The following is a 21,235-nucleotide window of genomic DNA, read 5'->3' as shown; positions in this document are numbered from 1 at the left end:
TCCAGGGGCCCCCTGGATGGCACGGAGCTCCAGGAGCAGGGCAGGCTCTCTCTGAAGGGCAGCTTTCCGTGGGTCCCACCTCCCGCTTTCCCATCCCCTCCATCTGAGGCCTTTCATGTCGGAGCTCGGAGGGGCTGGCGAGGTCCTCTGGGCGCTCAGCCTCCATGGCCCTGCTTCCTGGCGACCTTGGTTTGCCTGGTGGAGCTTTCCCTTGTGGCCAGACAGAGATCTTTGCCTCTGAAACTCTGCCCCATCTCTTCCCCAAAGCCAAGCAGGAAGTCGCCTTCCTGACTTGACAGCAGCCACTGTCAACCTCTGACTCTCTTTCTCCAGGCTAAAGATCCCCGGGGCGATGGCCTTCTGTGTGTGGGCCTCCGCCCCTTCTCACCAGACAGTTACTGGTCTGTATTAGTAGAGTAAGTGTCCATCCAGCGAGGTCACAGCCCTGGGTAGCAAGTTAATGTACATACAGTGCACAGCGAACCCAGTTAACAGAAAAGGGATGGTCCACAGGACATCCCCTCCCTGACTGTCCTGGTCACTCTCTTCAGTCTGCTCCCCAGCATCTGTGTCACTCCTAAAGGGGCCCCCCAAAAGCACTGAGGGTGCAGAGGACATGGAGGATGTGTCATGAAAAAAGAGCAAGGCCCAGGGTCAGGAAGGACCCAGGCTTTCTAACTGCTTGGTCCATTTCTGCAGGGGGTATATGTGTGTGTCTCTGTGCATGTGTCTTGTCTGTTTATTTATTTATTTATTCCCCCCTCACCCCCTCTCTTTTCAGGTTCATCATGCTGGCTTGTGATGGGCTCTTCAAGGTCTTCACCCCTGAGGAAGCTGTGACCTTCATCTTGTCCTGCCTTGAGGTAGGAGATTGATGTCCTGGGGGCATAGGCTGGTCTTGTACACTTCAGTTTTCAGAAAAGAACTGAAAAGTTTTCCTTGTTTCTCCATTCCTTACCAGCCAAGGGGCCCTGTCAGCCCTTAAAATGTGGCTGTATAAATGGGAGTTACTATAGTTGATGTCATTTAATGTGTTTTGATGCCATCTCCCAGACTTTTTGTCCCCCTGCACCCAGTGGGCTGTCCCCACCCGTCCTTGCCCTAGGAAGGCACTTGGGTCTCGTCTCTGAGTCTCAGTCACCAGTTGGCCCCCGGACTACTCCAGGGTGGCACCTGTGCTCCCCGCGCATCTTTCCTTGGGAATAATGAGTGAGAGGGCCAGGGAACACAACGTTTGGTAACTGCTGGTTTTCCATCTGTGAGAGAAGGATGAGAAGATCCAGACCCGGGAAGGGAAGTCGGCCCTCGATGCCAGGTACGAAGCTGCCTGCAACCGTCTGGCGACCAAGGCCGTGCAGCGCGGCTCTGCAGACAACGTCACCGTGATGGTCGTGCGGATAGGGAAGTGAAGGAAGGCGCCAGGCAGCAGAGAGGACAGCATGGCATTGATTCAAGAGAAAAGTTAGGTTCATGTGTGCGCATTATGTGTTCTGAGTATTCCGCCAAGCTCTGGTTGTAAATAAAGGTTGTTTGTTTGTTTTTTCTAACCCGCTTAGCTCACTTCATGGCATGGTCTTCAGATTTTAGCCAAATGTCACACGGTATTTCAGTGTAGACTCCCCGAGCCTTTTAATAACTGAATCTGCACCTGAGAGAGAATCCCTGAAGTTCCCAGATGGATGGTCCTGACCCCCCAGCCAGCCAGGCATTGTCCTTCTGTAGCAGATAGAAGGAACCCTGTTAGGCTGATTTTGGTAGACTGAGAGGGTGTCAATGAATGCTCGCCATCAGCCCGACAGCTGGTTTCTAGTGTAAGACCAAGCTCTTTTTAGTAGCTTCAATAAAGGCATAAATGTGAAGGTTAATGGGTTTGCAGATGGCACAGAGTTGGAAGGGGTAGCTCATACAGTGGATTACAGAATTGAGATTAAAATGTTTCCATCCTGGGCTTGGGTTTAGAAAAGCATTTTAGGCTGGACGGTCTTGCTCAAGGAAAATGTCAGACTTGTGGGGAGTGGGCAGGGATAGATGAGGGAGGCCCTGCGGTTAGGCTTTGAGGGCAGAGGAGGAGAGACACAGGTGCATGTGAGGCAGTTCAGTGGCCTGCACGATCACCAGGAATCCCCAGTGCGCCCTCAGGACACACCTCCTGCCTCCTGTCTCCTGACCATTCAGAGGGACCGTGACCGCGTGTCTAGAATAGGTGCCTGTCCCCACCTCTTCCATCCTCTCTTCTGGCTTTGTTCAGAGGTCACTGCCCCCATGCAGCCTTCTCTGCCTGGGCCCGTGTCCTGCCAGCATCCCCAACGCTGGGAAATCCTTAGCCCTGTTGTTCTTCGTCTCTGTCTCCACAGCCCCCCCAAACACTAGGAAGAGAAGCAAGCCAGCACTTGGCTGAGTTGAGTCTGTTGAATCCTCATGAGTGGAAGGATCTCAGAGCAGACTCGGACATACTTTTCCTAAGAATTCGCTAGTTTGTGTACAGCCCCTATCTCAGTTATGCCTGAGAAAATAGGGACCAGAGCCTGGGGCTGGCAAACCTCAGCCTTCTCTTAGCGTGAATCCTAGCATTGAGAAAAAAGCTCATCGGGTGAAAATAAAGTCAGTCAGTGAAGAAATAGCACTGCATTTATTTAACTCATGTCTTTGTGCAGAAAAAATACCACCCAGACGTCGTGCTTGAGAGATGTCTTTCCACTTCCCAGAGGCTCAGTCTTTTCAGAGCAAGGAGCAGGGCAGGCTTGGACCCGTAGCCTTCAAAGCCTGTGGGCTCTGTCCTAGCCACAGCCTTCACTCACCCTCGCAGCCCCAGGGGCTAGTTCTGGTGGGAGGAGGCGGGGAGCTGGGGTGGGGGCAGAGTCCTGCAGAGGCCAGTTATAGGTGGGCTCACTAAGTGTCTAGCCTTGTTTCAGCGTCCTGGGGTGAAGCCCTACAGGGCCTGGGCTAGAGTCAGTTAGAAGTTTAGGATCTAGGCTCCCAACTCTGCCATCGTCTGTCTCCTCTGTCGTTCAGGAACTCTGGAAGAGGCCGGTGCCTCTTGCTGGTTGCTGGTCTCCTTGCTTGCAAAATGTCCTCGGTGTTCCCTGCTTTTCCACATTTAGCTCTCAAGCACTCATTCCAACACCCACACAGAACAGCAGTCACGTAAATACCATCCGCTTGACAATATTGTACAATAAATATAATTCCACAAAACGTAATACGTAGAGTTTGATGAGAATGAAGTTGACGTTTGGGTTTTTCCAAGGGAAAGTCTAGCTGTTTGACGTGTGTCTGTTGGAAACGTTCATCTGAGGAAGGGTTTGGCCTCCTTGCCGCCTTATCAGAAAGGAAAAGGTCTTTTTTAATTGCCTGTTACACTTTCTAGGTAGGGTGGGTACACATTTTACTGAGAAATCAGGGTCTCTGTACTTTAGAGGTTCACTGCAGCTGTCTGTCATGTTTTCATTCTTCGGCAATTCTGGGGTTGGGGAGCAAAGAGGATAAACTTTGAAAACTACCTAACGTTAGCCTTCTTCACATGCCCCCTAAGCCGACCGACTGATCCAGGCCTCCCCATGTCCTTAGAGGTCATGCCCAGCAGGCTCCTTCAGGTCTGCTGGGCTTTGTGTCTGGCATTCCCAGCCAGGAGCTCCGAGCCATACAAGGGCCAAAGGAGCCATTGAGCAACAGTTCTGTACTTGGGTCAACATTCTTCTGGGTCAGGATCAGACAGACCTGAGAGGAAAACTAGATGCGGTGTGCAGCCAGTCAAACTGAGCCACCTGTGAAGGTCCATTGATCTTCATGGTGGGAGATTGAACTGTCCTCTGGGCATTAGAGAGAAATGGCAGGACCACCCCACAGGGGACACTTTATAAAGCTGCCTCACCTATTGGTCTGGCCACTGCTTACTAGATGGGTGACCTGGCCTTGCCTCTGTGGGCCTCAGTCCCTCCTAAAGTGAAGGGTTAGACTTAACCTCTAAGGTCCCTTCCAGCTCTGCATCAGCAAGCCTGTTGACCTCCTACCTTATGTCCAAATTGCCAGCCACGGTGGGTTAGATGAAGAAATGGTTCCCAGTGGTAGTTTCCAAGCCAACAGGAAAGCAGAAGGGCAGGATGGGGCCAATTTGGTACCAGAAGGAGACCTTCATCTTGGGTGTTCAGCTCTTGAGCCCCCAGGGTTACAACCCAAACCCAATTTGTATAAGAAGCCTGACCTCCCAGATGATGCATCAAGCCCCACAGTGATTCAGCATCTTACTGGGGATGGGAAAAAGTCATCCTTCCACTTAGTAAAGAAGGAAAAACCATTTGGAAAACAAGTCCTAGTCATCTCTGCTAGATGAAAATAAGGTTCATGAACTAACTCCATAGGCTCTGGACATGAGTGATGCCTGAAAACCAGCCTCAGACTGGGACCCCTCCCTGCCACAAATGCCTAACGAGGTTATGGGCTATTCCAACATTGCATGGGGCCAGCCACAGCCAGAGTCCATGCTCACCTTGACCCTCAGGGCTAACAGCCATCTTCGTGGGTTCTGTAGACAGATCTAAGTCACAGGAGAGGAGGGAGAAATCCCCAGGGAAGACGAAAAGCAGTGAGTGGGGTGAGCAATAGCCGTGCTCTGCATTCCCGCGTCTGGTGTCACTGGGCAGGACCAGTGCATCTGAGGATTGAGTGAGCTTGCAGGATAGTAAGCCTCAGAGGCATGTAGCTTCTTCCCTTGCCCTCAAGCAGGCATGATGGTGAACATCTTCCCCCTCCCTTCACCTGGATGCCCTGTGCAAACCAACTTCACCTTCATCCTCAGGGAGACGAGGAATTGAGTTAACTGAACCCACTGATTTGGGCTGGGTGACAGATGTTTTAACTGTAAGATGGAAAATGCAAGTAAGATCTCTCCCACATTAACCAAAACCACCTCGTCAAGCGAGAAGAGTATAGCTTTAAGGCATTTGGTAGCTGTCCAGCAGATTGTGCAGCCAGAACCTATCAGCTCTCAAGGCAAGACGGGGAATTTACAGAGAAGTTAGAAGGGTTAGTCTGACCAGAAATCAATATATGCTAGATTTCCAGTAAGTTGATTCAAAAAAATTTTTTTTCATGACAAATGCTACACAAACACCTCATTTTCACAGGAGAAAACAGTCTTCATACATAGATCACTCATTTTTCTGTTCTTCGAAGTATTCGATCGATCAACCCCTAATGCACCGTCTTGTAGAGGTTGTCTCTGGAGTGAGGTGGGGTGGCCATTTTGCAGAGAGGTCAAAAAGTTTGGCAGTCTTTGGCGAGGCGGCACCTAGACTGGGAAGAGTTTGGCTCCTTCCCCAGGAAAACTTGCTGCTACTTCAGTTTACAGTGGAAAAAGGGAGATGAAGACACTGGAGTCGCTTGAGGGTTCAAGGAATTCATACCCCTAAGAAAACAGCACTGAAATCCGAACCGCTGCGGATGGTGAGAGATGATCCGGTAGCGTTATCTATGAAGACGGAGGCATACTGACCAGCCTGCAGGGGGAGATGTAACAGGGAGAATGAGTGAGGAGCTTCTGTCCACACGTGCCCTGGTCCCTTTGCCTCTGATAGTGAAAACTGACATGGAAAAAGGAGCGATGGACTGGAGGCATCCTTGACTCTGCTGTCCATCAGCCCACAGCCAATCAGTCCCAAGTCGTGTCAGTGGCCACACGTCATGGCACCATCGCCTTCTCTGTCCACGTGGATACCAACACGGTCCAGGCCTAGGCTACCACACTTGCCTCCTAAGAGGTCTCTGCCTCAACTCTCCACTCTTCAGCCCATTCTCTCCTTTGCCAAAAGGATTTTCCCCAAACTCAGGTCTGTTCATGTAACTCCCCCTCCTCAACAAACCCAGGTGACCCCCTTCATTTTCTAGGATAAAATAGGAACGTCACCAGCATCTAAAGGCCTTCACCAGCCCACTGCAGCCTGCCCCCCTTCTACGCTCAGCGGTCCAGCCAAAATGGCCTTTCCTCTCTTCCTACACACAGCGGTCCACGTCCATCTCCCTTCCTTTGTACCGGCTGCTCCCCGGGTCTGGAGTAGACTCTCTTCCCACCTCATCAGAAGCCCTCTCTTTCTTAATTTAAGCTTCAGCTCGAGCACCTCTTAGAAGAATCACCTCCCCTTTCTACCTCCCCAAATCACCTAGTACATAGTTTGTGCATAGGTTGTCTCTCCTAATAGAATGGAAACTCCTTGAGGACAGGAACTAATTCATTTCTGTCTTTTGTATCCTCAGCACCCAGAGCCTAGCACTCACTAGGCACCTAATAAATGCTGGATGCTGATTAGCAGAGGCTCTTAATTGGTCTCCCTGATTCCAGTCTGTACCCTCTCCAGTCCCTCCTTCTGCACAGCTGCCAGAATCGTCTTCCTCAGACACAGATCTAACCATGTCATCCTGAGCCTTCTGGAAATGTTCTTTGGCTCCCTTTTCGGCTGGCATTTCGAGTTCTCTGCAGTCTGGCTCCCACCTACCCTTTCATCTGTAATTCGTAATACTTCCTCTCTCAGACGCTTGGATCCAACCAAAATGGATGATCGGCCATGCTCCCAATTTAATAGGCCATCTCCCACCACCATGCATTTATATAAACTGGCCTCTTCCCTGGAGCACCTTCTCTCTGAATCACTCATCCATCTTCCCGTCTATAGCTCATGTTTATAGAGCGCGTTAGCACTTTCCATATCTCACTGGATCCTCGAAACAACCACGGCAGGTTGATGCTGTTATTATCCCAATTTACAGAGAAGGCAACTGAGGCTGGGAGTGATAAGTGTCTAAGGCAGGGTTTGAACATAAATGGCAGATGCCATCCCCTCCTCATCTCAGTGGATGATCTGAAAAAAATCCATCACTTGGTGATCCACTTTTGGAGAAGAGCGAATCCAGTATGATAAGCCTCTCACAAGCACCTACTATGTGCCAGGCACTGGGTTAAATGGGGGGGGGGGCTGCAAAGACAGCCCCTGTCCTCAAGAAGCTTCTGTGCCTCAGGGCCTCCCCCTCCCTCCTAAGTGTACTCTCTATTAATTCTGTAAATGCCAGTTTGCGCACGTCTTCTTGATTGTATCCCCAACATTTAGTCCAGTGCCCGGCGTGTAGTAGGTGCTTAATAAACACTTGTTTATTGACTGATTACTTCCTTCTAGGTAGACACAACATGTAGGTGGGGAGGTATATGCGTGATTGTTTAGGGGGGAGGGAAAGGACACTCGGGGAAGGTCAGGACATATGGGCCCCCCCAGCCTCAGTTTCCCCCTCTGTAAAAGGACCCAGTGCCCTTCAAGATCCATTCCAGCTGCAGGTCTCTAGTCTTTGTCCCCGTTGCTGACGATTGTACAGAGAAGAGAGGTGCTGTCGGCAGAATCCACGGGTCACTGTGTGGGCTGCACAGCACTCCCTCCGCAGTGAGATGGTGCATCCTTATCCTCCATTGTACAGATGAAGAATTGGAGGCTCAGAGCTTTCCCTTTTTGGGGGGCCTCAGTTTCATCTTCTGTAAAATGGGGAAGGTGGAAGGGGTACAGTTTGGATGACCTAACTAAGCTCTGTTCTGCTTTAACCCCCTGATTTTACCTGCGAGGATTGGGTCAGAGGTGGCATTTGTGGGAGCAGCTTATTTCTGCAGCCCCCCCCCCCCGCCCTGGGCCCTCATTATTTACCTGTAGGTACAGGATTCCGTTCACTGAGATGGTGAAGAGCTCACTGCTGTTGTCCAGGCCAGTGATGGCCTCCAGAGATCTGTGAGCCCAAACAGACAGAGAGAGGAGTCAGTGCCAGCTTGGGATGCGATGCTACCGAGAGAACATCCCCTTTGCGGGGAGTGCACGTTTCTCTCCAGGATCCCAGCCCAGGGGCCCATCGCAGGCAGGGGGCCCTGACAGGCTCACTCAACTTCTTTTTGTAATCTCCCACCAGTATCTCTTTGCACAGGCAGTACTCCCACCTCTGTCATGCATTCCCTCCTCAGGTCAATCTCCTAACTTTCTTTCAGGCTCTGATTGTGTGTCACATCCTACCGCAACACTTTCCTGACACCCCCAAGTTGTGAGTGGTCTCTCTCCCCGTAATTATGTTGTTTGTGTTTTATTTACTTCTCTGTTATAAATTTGACTAAAAGTTCAAAGTGTCTCTCTAGTTATCAGAAGACATCGCTACAGGGGCAGTGTGGCATGGTTGATAGGGCACTGTACTGGGTGTTGGGGTCAAATCCGGCTAGGCACTTATAGCTGTGTGACCCTGAGCAAATCAAAACCTCTCTGAAGCAGTTTCCACACTGGACTCAATGCCTTCTAAGGTCCCTTGTGGCTTTAAATCTACAGTGCTCCTGAGTTCAGGATGAGAGCTATGTTTGTAATTGGGAATTGGTGAATTGAGGCTTAGAACAAATCTGCTGGGCTGTGTCAGAGGCTGGGTTACAACGCAGGACTTGGGTGTTGGAACGTTCCAATCAGAGCCAAAGGGGACGAGGCAGTTGTCTGAGCCTCTTAACTTTCCTCAAGCAAGCCATCTTCAAACCTTGCCATTGCCAGCGTGGCCCTTGGTATCTCCACCCTGGGACCCATGCCCCACGCCTCCTGGCCACCACGGCAGAATTGCTGGGTTATCTGATGGGGCCAGCTGGCTGTGCCTCCAAATGCACACTCACACGTTACGCTGGCACAGAGACTGGATGCAGATCAGCACCCGCAGGCGGTCCCGGGACCGAGGCTGCCCCTTCTTCTGATGGTCCCCACCGTGCACTGCCAAGCAAGAGAAGACGGGTCACTAGTGTGTCCCACCCCCCCCCCAGCCGGAGGGAAGCTGGGAGAACATCTAGAGAAAACCGGCTTGTGCAGACAGTGAGGAGAGGGTGTAGATAGGACAGGGCAATCTTGAGGAAGGGGGCCAGGAAGTGGGGCTGGGCAGTCACCCGCAAAACTGGCCAAGTGGAGAACCAGCTGGAAGCTTGGAGAACAACGACGTTTAGAACTGAGAGGGGCCAGAGATGCTGTGTAGTTCAACCTTCACATTTTTCAGATGATAAACTGACTCTTAGAAAGGTTAAGTTACTTGCCCAGGGCCACCCAGCTAGTCATCTCCTCTACCATTTGAGAGACCTTCACATATTAGAAAGCAACAATTGCACACCCTCTGAGGTTCCTCTTCCCCAATTCCTTCAATCCATTTCCCGACAGCAGGGATTCTTAACCTGGCAGGCACAGATAAATTCAGGGGATCCACGAATTTGGATGGGGGAAAATTACACCTTTATTTCAACATAATTGATTCCCTTTACAATCCTTTATCTTTTGTGAAGAGCCCCTGCCCTGTGGTATACTTTCAAATTCCTAGCCCAGCCAAGTCTCCCTTTACTGTACAAATCCCACCTAGACTGTGGCCTTCAGAAATGGGCACAACCTCTAATGGGGTCTGACCAGGGCAGGGAAAGCGCAACTGTGATCTCCTTTATGCAGAAGCCGAGACCTTGCCTCCAACTTTTGGTGTACCCGTCCTCAGCTAAGACGGACATGTGGTACAATGGAAAACCACCAGATGTGAGTTAGAGGGCCCAGGCTCAGATCCCAGCTCTGCTACCCACTAGGTGGGTGACCTTGGCCAAGCTGTATCATTCTGTTGGCCTCAGTTTCCTCATGTGTAAAATGAGGGACTACCATTCCGCTCTAGAGCTATGGTCCTATGAACTCTGCCTCAGAACCTCTCAGACCTCCATTCTGAGAGCATCATTGATTCAGAGCTAGATGAGACTTGGGAATTAGTCACCTCCAACACCCCAACCCCCATCGCCACAACCTCATTTTACAGATAAGGAAACTGAGACCCAAACAGAATTCTAAGTCTGTGACGTCATGGCTTTCCCTCATCCCTGGGATGTCTTCTCTCCTCACCTCTGCTCACTGAAATCCTGCCCTTCCTTCAAGGTCCTCCTCAGGTCAACAGTTCAAGTTGACAAGCATGTATTAAGCACCTACCATGTACCAGGCACTGTGCTAATCACTGGAGATGCAAAGAAAGGCAAAGTCAGTCCCTGCTGCCAAGGAGCTCCCAGTCTAAGGGGAAGATACTTTGCAAACTAAGTGTAAACAAGCTTTGATCTCCAGGGGAAGGTGCTGGCGTTAAGGGGGTCAGGGAAGGCAGGTTTTGGATGGAGATTGGTCATAAACGGCCGCTTCTTGCCCCAGGCTGAAGCTCCTCCCATTCTTGCCCCAATCATACCCAACATCTCCTATCATACCTCCTTGGGCGTGCCTGCTCTTCAATTGTAAGCTTCCTAGAAGCTAGGGGCTAAGACTAAATCAGTCCTCTTTGTATGACCACGCCTAGGGTAGCTTCTTGCACACAGCACTAGGTAAAATGTTTGTTAAATTGAATTGATGAGGAAGTGGAGTGAATCTGACCATGGAGTTGTGTTCATCTGAGGCCGTCTGGAACCTGCCCCTGCCCCCCATTTACACGTAGGGAAACATCGAAAGGTCAGAGGCCTTGCCCAGAGTTGTGCAGGACCTGAAGTGGATTCAGACCCAGGTTTTCCTCACTCTCAGGCCAACCTGTCCCCATTCTACCGCCTGGCATCATTTCAAGTCCAGGCTTGTTCTTTGCCAATCATCTAAAGGCGAGAGTGACCCAAGGCTCCTTGCTCAGGGGCTCGGGTCTTACCGATGTACAGGGTAGCGGCAAAGGTGTAGAATCCAGTGATGGGGGCTGTGTACTGACCGCTGGTGATGTTCAGCCCCAGACCTCGGTGAAACGATCCTTCTTTTCCAGGCTGGAAAAAACAGATCTCAGTTTCAGTGTCTTGGCTTGAGCCTCTTCAAGCCTTTGCAAGTGTGGGAAGCTGTGTTGTCTGGGAACCCAAGGTGGCAGGAAGGGTGACCTGTGGCCACACGTGGGAAGCCAGGTGCCCTTGAGGAGGTGGGCAGGTGCTTCCCAGGTCCTGGACTTTGTCACGCTCTATGCTCCCTGACTGTACACTCTGCGGAGAAGCAGAGGCAAATAGTGGGCTTCAAGACAGCAGAGACCTGGATTCAAATCCCACCCCACCGCTTAGGAGCTGTGTGACTGTAGGCAAATTTCTGAACCTCTCTGAGACTCCATCCCCTCATCTGTAGAAACGGGCCTCTTAGTGAATGCCTGGGCTCCTTGTCTGAGGTTGTGTGGGTCATTTGTGAAGAGCAGATGGGCACACGTCTGTTCCTTACTGTGCTCTTGGAATGTCGGCTGTTCTTGCTGCCTCACTGGGCTGGGAGCACGGACCGGACGGAGGGGCCCCAGAGCTGAGTGGCCTGGCCCGCGGGTCCCCACTCACCAGGTAATATTGCTGCAGCTCCTGGAGGGATCGCCGCTCTATGGACATGTTCTTTCGCAGCCGGCAGTGGAAGGCGGCCTCCACCCGGTGAGGTCTGTAGCTCTGTGCAAGGGACCCGGTTACCAGGGCCAGGACGTCCTCCTCTTCGGCCACCCTGTCCTCCACCTCAGCCTCAGCTTCCCGGCCCCCACAGTCCTCACACGGCTTCAGACCCATCTTCTCCCGATGCTTCACCGCCCCTGCCAAGAGAATGACCCAGAACTCCTTAAGTGCCTACTGTGGGCTGGCCCTGAGATAACTACAGGGGGATACGAGGACCAAGCATGGGGCAAACCAGCCACAGTCTGGGGGTAGGGGCAAGGGAAGGGGAGACCCCTTAGGGCCGGAAAATCCATGCCCCCGCCTGAGGTTGGCGTCTTCACCAAGTGTCCTGAAAAGGAAGTTTTAGAGTTTTCGCCTGTTTTGTGTCCTGGACCACGAGGTCCAAGGGCAGGGGGTCTGCAGCAGCCTACAGACCCCTTCTCAGCATCAGCTTTGAAAATGGGTAAGAGAAAGGGTGTGGGAATGCAAAGCAAGCCGATTATCTGGGAAAACGGTTCTCCAAACCCCTCCTGGGATTCTGGGTTAAGGATTCCTGCCCCAGGCAGAAGTGCAGGCACAGGTTTAAAGCTGAGAGGAACCTCAGAGGCCTCATTTTTCAGTTGAGGAAACTGAGGCCTAGGAATGCCACCTGTGTAGTAATTGTCAGAGGCAAGATTTGAACCCAAGTTATCCAACTTTCTGGCTCTTCCCCATTCTCCCCTTTCTCTCCTCTTTCCTGTCAGAAACTTCAGCTCAGGGGCCAAAACAGACTCAGAGGGGTTAGTTAGTAAGCATCAGGGACAGGAACAAGAGCCTGGCCTGGAATTCTCTCTGCCCAAGTCAGCAAGCATTTATTAAGCACCCACTGCGTGCGGGGCATTGTGCTATAAATACAAAATTTAAAAAAAAAATACAAGATACAAATACAAAATACAAAAAATGCAAATACAAGTATATACAAAAAAACAATACAAATAAATACAAAATATGGAAAAAGAATACAAAAAAGGTAAAAAAACATCCTGCCCTCAAGGAGCTTCTAGTCTAATGCTCAAGGTCTAAAACAGTGGGTTTTAGGGTCACCATACCTCGAATTTTAACACAGGAAAACTCAGGCTGAGCTGTGGTGTCTCAACACTTACCTGAAGGGATCTTTGCCCGTTCCTCAAACATTTTTGAAGTAGCTACTGGGCCAGGCTGGGAATGCCCCAGCTCTCAGCGAGCTTTCTCCTGGGTTGTCGCGTACTGAATACCAGATGCTACTCAAAAATTGTACCAACATTTACTGAGTACTTACTGTATGTAAGGTCCTCTGCTAGCTATGAAGAGGTTACAAAGATGAATGAGACTGTCCCTGCCCACAAATCTTACAGTCTGGGCAGGGAGACAGGACATAGCTCCTGACCTCGAAGAGACTTCAGAGCCCATTTTACAGATGAGGAAACTGAGGCTGTGAGAGGTCACATAGCTACTAAGTATCTGGGGTAGAATTTGAACTCTGGATTTCCTGATTCCAAGTCCAACACTCTATCCACTGCGCTCCCCAGCCTCCTTGATAAGAATGGAAGAGTGGGTTGGGCCCAGATCATGGAAGACCTTTGAACATTATTCTGTGGGCAGTGAGGAGGGACAGTGGACACTGTGGACAGTGACATTCAGGTACCCTGGTAAGTGACATCTTGGCATATTTGAAGCCTCTTTATCGCTGCTGTGGACCACACCCATCTGTGACTTGGTGGAGGGGGGGTGTGTCTTGAGAGTACTGGTAGCTTTGTTCCATCTGTCACTACCTGTGTGACCTTGGACAACTCACTCAACCTTCCTGGGCCTCATCTTCTTCCTCCAGAAAGAGAGGGTATTGAGCTAGATGGCGTCAGGTCTCATCTGGCTCAAGACCTGGGACCCCAGGATCTTAGGATTCTCCTCTGCCTGCTCGGGCAAGGGGTTCAGCAGGCCCTCGGAGGTGCCACGGCTGTGCCTGAGGCCTTTCCAGCTTGGCAGTCCCCGCCAGGGTTTGTACTCAGCTGGCCTGGCCTCAAGGACCCAAGGTCACCCCCGATGCCAAGCTTCTCACCCTTCATCAAGAATGACATAGTATTGGTTTATTTTCTTTCATCACAGGGTTCCAGGGGGACTCACAAGTGTTATTCCAATCCTTTTGATCGAATAGGCTAATCTCCTTCATGTCACAGATGGGGAAATTGAGGCATAATATGATTAGGTCTAAGGAGTCCTTACTAGCCACTGGGAACAGAACCTGAGATCCTTCTCATTCCAGGCTAAGCATGAAGTCCCCTCAGTAAAGAAACAGAAACTCTCCAAAACAAATCCCAATTTAACAAGTGCTGAGCAAGCATTCACAGCAATACGAATCATCCCCTCTACTTCTCCACCCCCCACACACCCACATGGACATGAGCATGGACACAAACAGACATAGATGCAGACCCAGTCACCCCCACGGGACTATGACACCTAGCATGTGCTCAGTCACACACTGCCAGAGGAGAAGAGTGAATCACCGGGGTGGGCACTGATGACAGGCAGGAAATGAAACTGAGATGTTAAGAAACATGGCTTGAGATTCTCAGGCAGAAGTCTTGAGTCTCACCATCAGGCATAGTGGAATTATTTTAGCTTGTCCTATTTGAGTGGCATTAATTATAGGCCGTCAGTCCAAACGAGCTATTTCCTCTGGCGCTATTTTTACTGAGCTATTTTTGTCTCTGTGTGAAATGATAGCCTGAATCTAAATTTGATCCTCTCTCTCTTCTCGGTCTCTCTGTCTCTCTGTGTCTCTGTCTTCTCTCTGTCTTTTCTTCCATCCTTCCCTTGGTTTCTTACTCTGTCTCTTTTTCCATCATCTCTGTCTCCATCTCTGTTTCTCTGTGTGTATGTGTTTGTGTGTGTGTGTCTATGTCTCTCTGTCTCTCTCTCTCTCCCCTTCCATCTCTCTCTCCCCTTCCATCCCTCTTGCTTTCTTGTTCTGTCTTTCTCTCTTTGTCACCATCTCTGTCTGTCTCTGATTCTTATGTCTCTTTTTCTTTCTCCGCCACTATCTCTCTTTCTCTGCCACTCTGTCTCTCTGCATCTCTCTGTCTCTGTCATTCTCTCTCTCTCTCACACACACACACACACACACACACACACACACACACTTTCTTCCTAGTATGTCCAACAACTTTCAATACATAAATGACCTCTAAGATCTCTTCCAACTCTGAAACCTATGAACTTTGTGGGCACCTCCCGTCTGAAGCAGTTGCTACTTCCTGCTGACAAACATTCCCAGTCTTGCCTGGACTGTCCTTAGCTGCCATTCCCACTGCATCGTGGGAGGAGCCTCAGAAGACATCCAGCCCAACTCCTCCCAGAACAAGAATTCCCTCTAGAACATCTCCAGTGAGGAATCAGCCAGCCTTGACTTGGCGATCCCCATTGACAGGCGCCAGCCAAGCACCTCTTAAGGATGCCCATTCCACTTGGGGGCAGCTCTCATCAGTAGAAACTTCATGGTTTTTCTTTTCTTAATTTCCGTTCTAAATCTGCCTCTTTGTAATTCAACCACTGATCCAGGTTCTGCCCTTTGGGCCAAGACAGAACCACTGGCAGCTTCTTCCACATGAGAGCCTTCAAACACTTGAAGACAACTCTCACGTGTCCCCTCCCCCCAGTCTTCTCTTCTCCAGGTTGAACACACTCGATTCCTTCAATTTGTCAAGTGGCTTCATCATCAAGGTCACAACCCAACCCTCCACGTCCCTCCTAATCTCACAGTGGTCCCCATGAGCCCACATGAATACCCTTTCTTTACAAACACTGAAATTATTATTACTGATTTGGAATAACTGGTAGGTTATGCATTTCTATTTTGCAGTATCTGTACTCAAGGATTATTTAACACAGACAGAGGGGGCCAACCTTTCCCCACCCCTACCCCATCATTTGGGAATGCCCACCTAAGTGAATGTGAAAGCCCGGCAGCTACGGTGATGAAAGATCAATAAAGTGTTGACCAACAGTGGTTCTGAAGTGAAAAGAAAGAGTTGTTTGTAAGAGAAGGCTGCATGGAGGAGGGGGCATCTGAGTTAAGGACCGGCCTATGTGAGTTTGGAGCACCTGATGACCAGAGCCAGCCACCGGTACATGATGCTTCGGGGCCTTACCAAACATGAAATCGTCTGTCATGGTGTGAAGGAGCACCCTCTTTCACTCACTCACTCACTCACTTATTCATTCACTCAGTGAGTGGAGCCCCTTTGATAGGCCAGGCACTGTTGCAAGAGAACAAAAGGAATAGTTCCAGCCCAAAGGACCTGCCCTCAATGTGTGCCCAGACAAGGCCATTTGAAGTCAGTACAAAGTGATCTCCAGTGTGGAGGCCTCTTGGGGGATCTGAAGAGGTTTGCTGTGGGAGGCCACACTTGGTGATCTCTGAATCGAGGTGGGGATTCTACAGGGCAGAGGTACGGAAGAAGGGTATGTCAGGCAGGGAACACGGCCTGGGCAAAGCCGCAGAGGCAGGAGATGGACTGTTGTGTGTGGAGAGCAATGGGCAAGTCCAGTGTGGCTGGAATGGAGGCTGCATGAAGGAGGGTAATATGTAAGAAGACTGGAAAGGTTGACTAGACACAGAGTGTAAAATGGCAGAGAATGTATTTTATCCAAGAGGCAACAGGCAGCTCCTGCTGATTCTTGAGCACCCCACCAATGAAATCATAGATCCCTGAAGAGATGGAATCAGCGCACTGAGAGGTGCCCCAGTCTCACTGCGTGTCACCGCATCTCACCGAAGACAAACTCAACGTGAGTACAGAAACAGCAGCCTCTGGGGGAGGAAGGGGCGGGATCACATGGATTTTCAGGGTCACAGTCAAAAAACCTTAAGGCACCAGGGAATGGAGGGTGGGCAGTGGGAGCAGGGCTCCCACTCCAGGACCACTGAGTTCCTTGGGCGGACACCAGAGGATGTTCCGTGCCCTGTTGAGATAAGCTTCAATACCAAGTAAGGGGCACAGTACTCCGTAGACTGCCATGCACGACCAGGGGAGCTTGTGATGGCTCAGATCTCATTTGGGCAGTGCAAGGAGGCCATCAGCAGCGTGGGGCAGACAGTACTGCAGGGAGCTGGGTGGGGCACAGGGACCCAGCCCCAGACAGAGCTGGAAAGAGGCTCTCCCTTGGGTGAGCCAGCCCTCAGCGTTATGGCTCTGCCCCACACCAGCAGCTTAGTGTCCACACACAGAGCCCCACAGCACCCCCATGCTCTCCGTGGCACAGAAATGGAGACTTTAGAAGCAGAAGGGACCTTGGGAGCTAATGTTACTATTGTTCAGTCATTGCAGTTGTGTCCAACTCTTTGTGACTCCATTTGGGGTTTTCTTGGCAAAGATAATGGAGTGGTTTGCCATTTCCTTCTCCAGCTTATTTTACAGGTGAGGAAACAGGCAAACGGAGGGAAGTGACTTGCCCAGGGTCACACACCTAGTAAGTGTCTGAGGCCAGGTTTGAATTCAAGACTCCAGGTCCAGCACTCTATCCACTGTGCCACCTAGCTGCCCTTGTCCAAACCATACTCCTAAGGGAATTCCTCCTTCAATACTCCCTAAAAGTGGTCATCCATTTGAAGACCTCCAAAGGCATCCCATATGTTCAGTCTCTCTGTGACTTCCACCCGGTTGCTCCTAGTTGTTTCCTTGAGGCCGAGGAAAGCTAAGCTAATCCTCCTTCCACAGGAGCTGCCCAGCCAACCCTCCAACCTGTCCCATGAAGATTACCTATACTTCCTCACATTATAAGATAGAGCCAGCTTCCTTTTTGGCTTATGCATCCAGTCATCCCTTGGGAGTGCATCATGGAAGACAAAGACATACCAAGGTATAGACGATATGCCCGGGGTGCTGGATGGGGTTAGGGAAATCCTGCCTTTTTTTAACACCTGAACCACTACAGGATCAAAAGCATGATGAGAAACATTTAAATTGGCCTTATCCTGCTCTCAGCCTCCCCCTTTTCGGTGGGTGGCGAGAGTGTGGGACTCACTTGGGAGAAGGTTTTCCCAGAGTAGCTTATCTTACTGAATGCCTCTATTTGCGACTCTTGAGGTTTTTGAATACACAGCTGCAGCAGCGAATGGAGAAAACTTTTTCTTTGTAACCCTCCCCTGTTACAGTCCGCGGTTGAGTTGGGTTAATTGAAGGAAGTGAGATATAATGTTACATGGGGAGCCAACTCTTGGCCAGGTGGGAGTGGGTGAGAGAGAAGGACAATGGAAGGAAGGCTTGGGAGGAGATTGGAGATTGGAGAAGGGAGCAGCTCCGGGAACAGGAGGTGGGAGGAGGGTGTGAGGGCTGTCTGGTCTGGTTGGCCAAGGGAGCTAAAGGGACCCAGAGAAAGACCAGGCAAGGCTGGGCTTATTTGTCAGCAGGAAATAACAGTTGCCTTGCACATAGTGCGCAAAAAGTTCATAGGTTTTGAGGTTGGAAGAGATCAGACAGCTCATTTAAATTAATCCCTTTACAGATGAGGAAACTGAAGCCCAGAAACACAATTAGGATCATAGGATCATCCTTTTAGAGCTCAAATAGTCATTGGGGGTCATCTGGTCCAACTCCCTCATTCAACAGATTAGGAAACTGAGATTGGGGCTCTCCTGATGTTAGAAAGTGATAAAATCGGGATTGGAATCCAGATCCTCTGACTGCAGGTCTAACATTCTTCTATCTTCACAAAAGCTTACTAGGGTGCATGGAACGCTGGCCTTGGAGTCAGGAAGATCAAAGTTCAAATTCTGCCCCTGATCCTGTCTTCCCCCCTTCACAGCCCTCCCTTGCCAACACCTTAGATTATAAGCAGGAACTGTCTTTGCCTCTTTTTGCACCCCCAGTGCCCAGCACAGTACATAGTGGGTCCTTAATGTATTTTGGCCCACCGACTGGTAATGAAGCTACACAGTATATTGGAAAGATCTCAGTGCTTCAAGAGGACCTGAGTTCTAATCCTGCTTCTGCCATTTACTACCTGTGTGACCTTAGACAAATCATTTCACCTGGCAAGGTCAATGGAGTCACCATCATGTCCACTGCTGGACCACAGTTTCTCTCTTCAGCACCTTCAGGAAGTCCTCTTATGACCCCCACACACACCCACACCCGCAGAAGTTCGATCCCCATACCTTTCAGCAGCAGCTGGAATTCCTTCAATAAATCCTCAGGTGGGATGAAAGACCCTGGGGGGCCCTGAGGGCCAGGGGGTCCAGGAGGCCCAGGGAGCCCAAGCTGAAAGACAAATGACAAGGAGAAACATCAAGGCCCAGTGGCACCAAGACAAGCGTTTTCCTAAAATCTTGCTGTTGGACTCAATCCATTTCGATCCAACAAATCCTTATGAAATCCCTCCCTTTTGCTTTCTGGAAGTCAGTTTTATGGCATATCATAGAACCTTGGAATAGAATAGAACTTCTGGAATTGTCATGTCTAACCCCTAGCCCGAGCCATAAACTTCCTCTACAGCATCTCTAACAAGTGGTCACCTAGCCTCCACTTGAATCTCTCCAGTGATGGGGAACTCATTGTCTCACAGGACTTCATCCCATAGTTGAACAGTTCTAATTGTTAGGAATGTCTTTGAATTGAGTCAATATCTGTCTCCTGCTAATGTCTCCCAATCAGTCCTATCCATGCCTGCCCTCTAGGACCAGGATTCAAGGTTCTTTCTCCCACCCACATTCATGGACTCCCTGAAAACTATCCCTGAGCCCCAGGTTAGAAGCCCTACTATAGAGCTCTGGGGTTTTCAGGACAATAGACTCAGGACTATAGAGCTCCGGGTCTTCCCCTTCTGAAGGAGAAGTGATGGTTGTCATCCCCATTTTACAGATGAGGCTAGTTCACGCAATAAGATGCCACTAGGCCAAAGGACCGCTCACAGCTGGTCAGATAGGAAGCAGGGGTTTTTTAGAATGTTAGCTGCTTAAGGGGACGGCTGTCTTTCTCTCTGCTCTATTTGGATTCCCAACAGTTAATCCGGTGCCTGGCACATAGTATGCACTTAGTAAATACTTGCTGACTGACTGATGGCCAGGAGGCATTAAGTGACATCCTCCTGGTCCCACAGAAAGTGACAGAGCCAAGATCCAGTCCTCTGAGTCCAAATCCAGCAGCAGCCCCTGGGCACCGGGAGGCCCAGGTCTCTCCATGCTCACCTTGTACTTTTTGGATTTCCCAGTGTTCCTTTTTTTGCCATTGACCCCTTTGTTGGACTGTCTGACAAAGAGCATCCAGGTGTCCCTGGGGTCAATGCTTCGGGGCTTCTCGGTGACAGGGGCTTCCTATAACAAAATCCAAAAGCTGGAATCAACCAAGGAGGTGACTTCACGTTAGAAGGTGGGAAACAGACAATGGGGCTTGCCTGAGCACCAGGAGGGCAGAAACGGAGCACAAGCTAGACTTTTCACTTCAACTTTTTTTTTTTTTTAGCACAAATGCCTATGTGTGTATTTGTACATATTTATAGATGTTGTACAAATACTAAGTTATATAAATGTATGTATATTATGAAAAGTTCACAAAAATAGAAATTAAAAACAAGGATCAGATAAAGACAAAGTTACATCTGCGCCAGAGGCAATAGGAGCCACTGAAATTCATTGAACAGGGGAACCGTCAGCCCTTCTCTCCAGGGAGATCCCTTTAGGAAGAGACAGGAGGCAGGGGAGACCAGTCACAGTTACTGCAAAAGCCTGGTGATGAGCCCCTGAACTAGGATGTGTGAACAGAGAAAATAGCGTGAATACGAGAGGTATCTTGGAGGTAGAAAGATGGAGGAGATTCGAAGTGGCTACATCAGGGGAGGAAAAGGGAGGAGACAAGATCGGCTGGAATATTGAGAACATGGTTGACTGGCAGGAAGAGGGGAGTTCAGATGAGAGGGTGCGTGTGTGCGTGTGTGTGTGTGTGTGTGTGTGTGTGTGTGTGTGTGTGTCTTAGGGGGGTGAGATAATGTGATGAGACACAGATCAAACACATCGCCGCCTGCTCATCTCCGAATGACTCATTCTGTCCCCGCAATGCACTGGGTGGGAGTAGGTGACACCCAACCTTCTTGTGGTAGTCAGCCAGGCATTAAGGACTTCCTCAGGGAGGAAGCGTTCCCTCATGATAAGATCTTCCCAAGAGCTTTCCCCTTCTCTCACCAGGAAGGAGGTGCCCATGTCGATGTCGCCTTCCTGCCAACGCACTGGGCAGCTGTTCATACCCCACCCTTAGAGCTGCCCTTTACTGAATGTCTCCCTCAATTGAAACGGAATGTCTTTGAGGGCTGGGCTTTCCGGCTTGCTTATATTTGCATCTCCAGGACTTAGCACAGTGTTTGGCACAAAGTAAGCACTTAGTAAATACTTCTATCTGTCTATCTGTCCATCTATCTGTCTGTCTATCTTCTATCCATCCATCTCTCTGTCTATCTTCTATCTATCCATCTATCTATCTATCTCTCTTCTATCTCTCTGTCTATCTTCTATCTATCCATCTATCTATCTTCTGTCTATCTATCCATCTATCTGTCTATCTCTCTTCTATCTCCCTGTCTGTCTATCTTCTATCTGTCCATCTATCTATCTTCTATCTGTCCATCTATCTGTCTATCTATCTCTCTTCTATCTCTCTATCTTCTATCTATCCATCTATCTATCTTCTATCTATCTATTCATCTATCTATCTCTCTTCTATCTCTCTGTCTGTCTATCTTCTATCTGTCCATCTATCTTCTATCTATACATCTATCTATATTCTATCTGTCCATCTATCTGTCTGTCTATCTTCTATCTATCCATCT

General features: G+C 49.9%; 2 protein-coding genes across 3 annotated transcripts in view; one reads left to right on the top strand and one right to left on the bottom strand.

Moving 5' to 3' along the window:
- ILKAP (ILK associated serine/threonine phosphatase) overlaps positions 1 to 1,547 on the top strand; it is a 34,394-nt gene extending 32,847 nt beyond the window's left edge. For both annotated transcript variants that reach the window (XM_027875709.1, XM_027875708.1), the window contains 2 exons: positions 782 to 863; positions 1,269 to 1,547. In XM_027875709.1, coding sequence (XP_027731510.1) covers positions 782 to 863; positions 1,269 to 1,409 — 223 coding nt within the window. In that variant the 3' untranslated portion in view covers positions 1,410 to 1,547. The remainder of the gene's footprint in view (positions 1 to 781; positions 864 to 1,268) is intronic.
- A 3,376-nt stretch (positions 1,548 to 4,923) lies between these two features.
- Positions 4,924 to 21,235, bottom strand: part of ERFE (erythroferrone) — a 24,350-nt gene continuing 8,038 nt past the window's right edge. Inside the window, exons 4-10 of the mRNA XM_027875794.1 lie at positions 19,605 to 19,730; positions 18,576 to 18,678; positions 11,321 to 11,559; positions 10,672 to 10,780; positions 8,663 to 8,756; positions 7,677 to 7,755; positions 4,924 to 5,495 (exon numbers count right to left, since the gene is read on the bottom strand). Of these exons, the coding sequence (XP_027731595.1) occupies positions 5,397 to 5,495; positions 7,677 to 7,755; positions 8,663 to 8,756; positions 10,672 to 10,780; positions 11,321 to 11,559; positions 18,576 to 18,678; positions 19,605 to 19,730 (849 nt within the window). The 3' untranslated portion in view covers positions 4,924 to 5,396. The remainder of the gene's footprint in view (positions 5,496 to 7,676; positions 7,756 to 8,662; positions 8,757 to 10,671; positions 10,781 to 11,320; positions 11,560 to 18,575; positions 18,679 to 19,604; positions 19,731 to 21,235) is intronic.

Source organism: Vombatus ursinus, unplaced genomic scaffold, assembly GCF_900497805.2.
Source record: "Vombatus ursinus unplaced genomic scaffold, bare-nosed wombat genome assembly UNPS02014810.1, whole genome shotgun sequence".
NCBI classification, from domain to species: domain Eukaryota; kingdom Metazoa; phylum Chordata; class Mammalia; order Diprotodontia; family Vombatidae; genus Vombatus; species Vombatus ursinus.
Note: the sequence above shows the minus strand (reverse complement) of the source record. Positions and strands in the feature narration are given on the sequence as shown.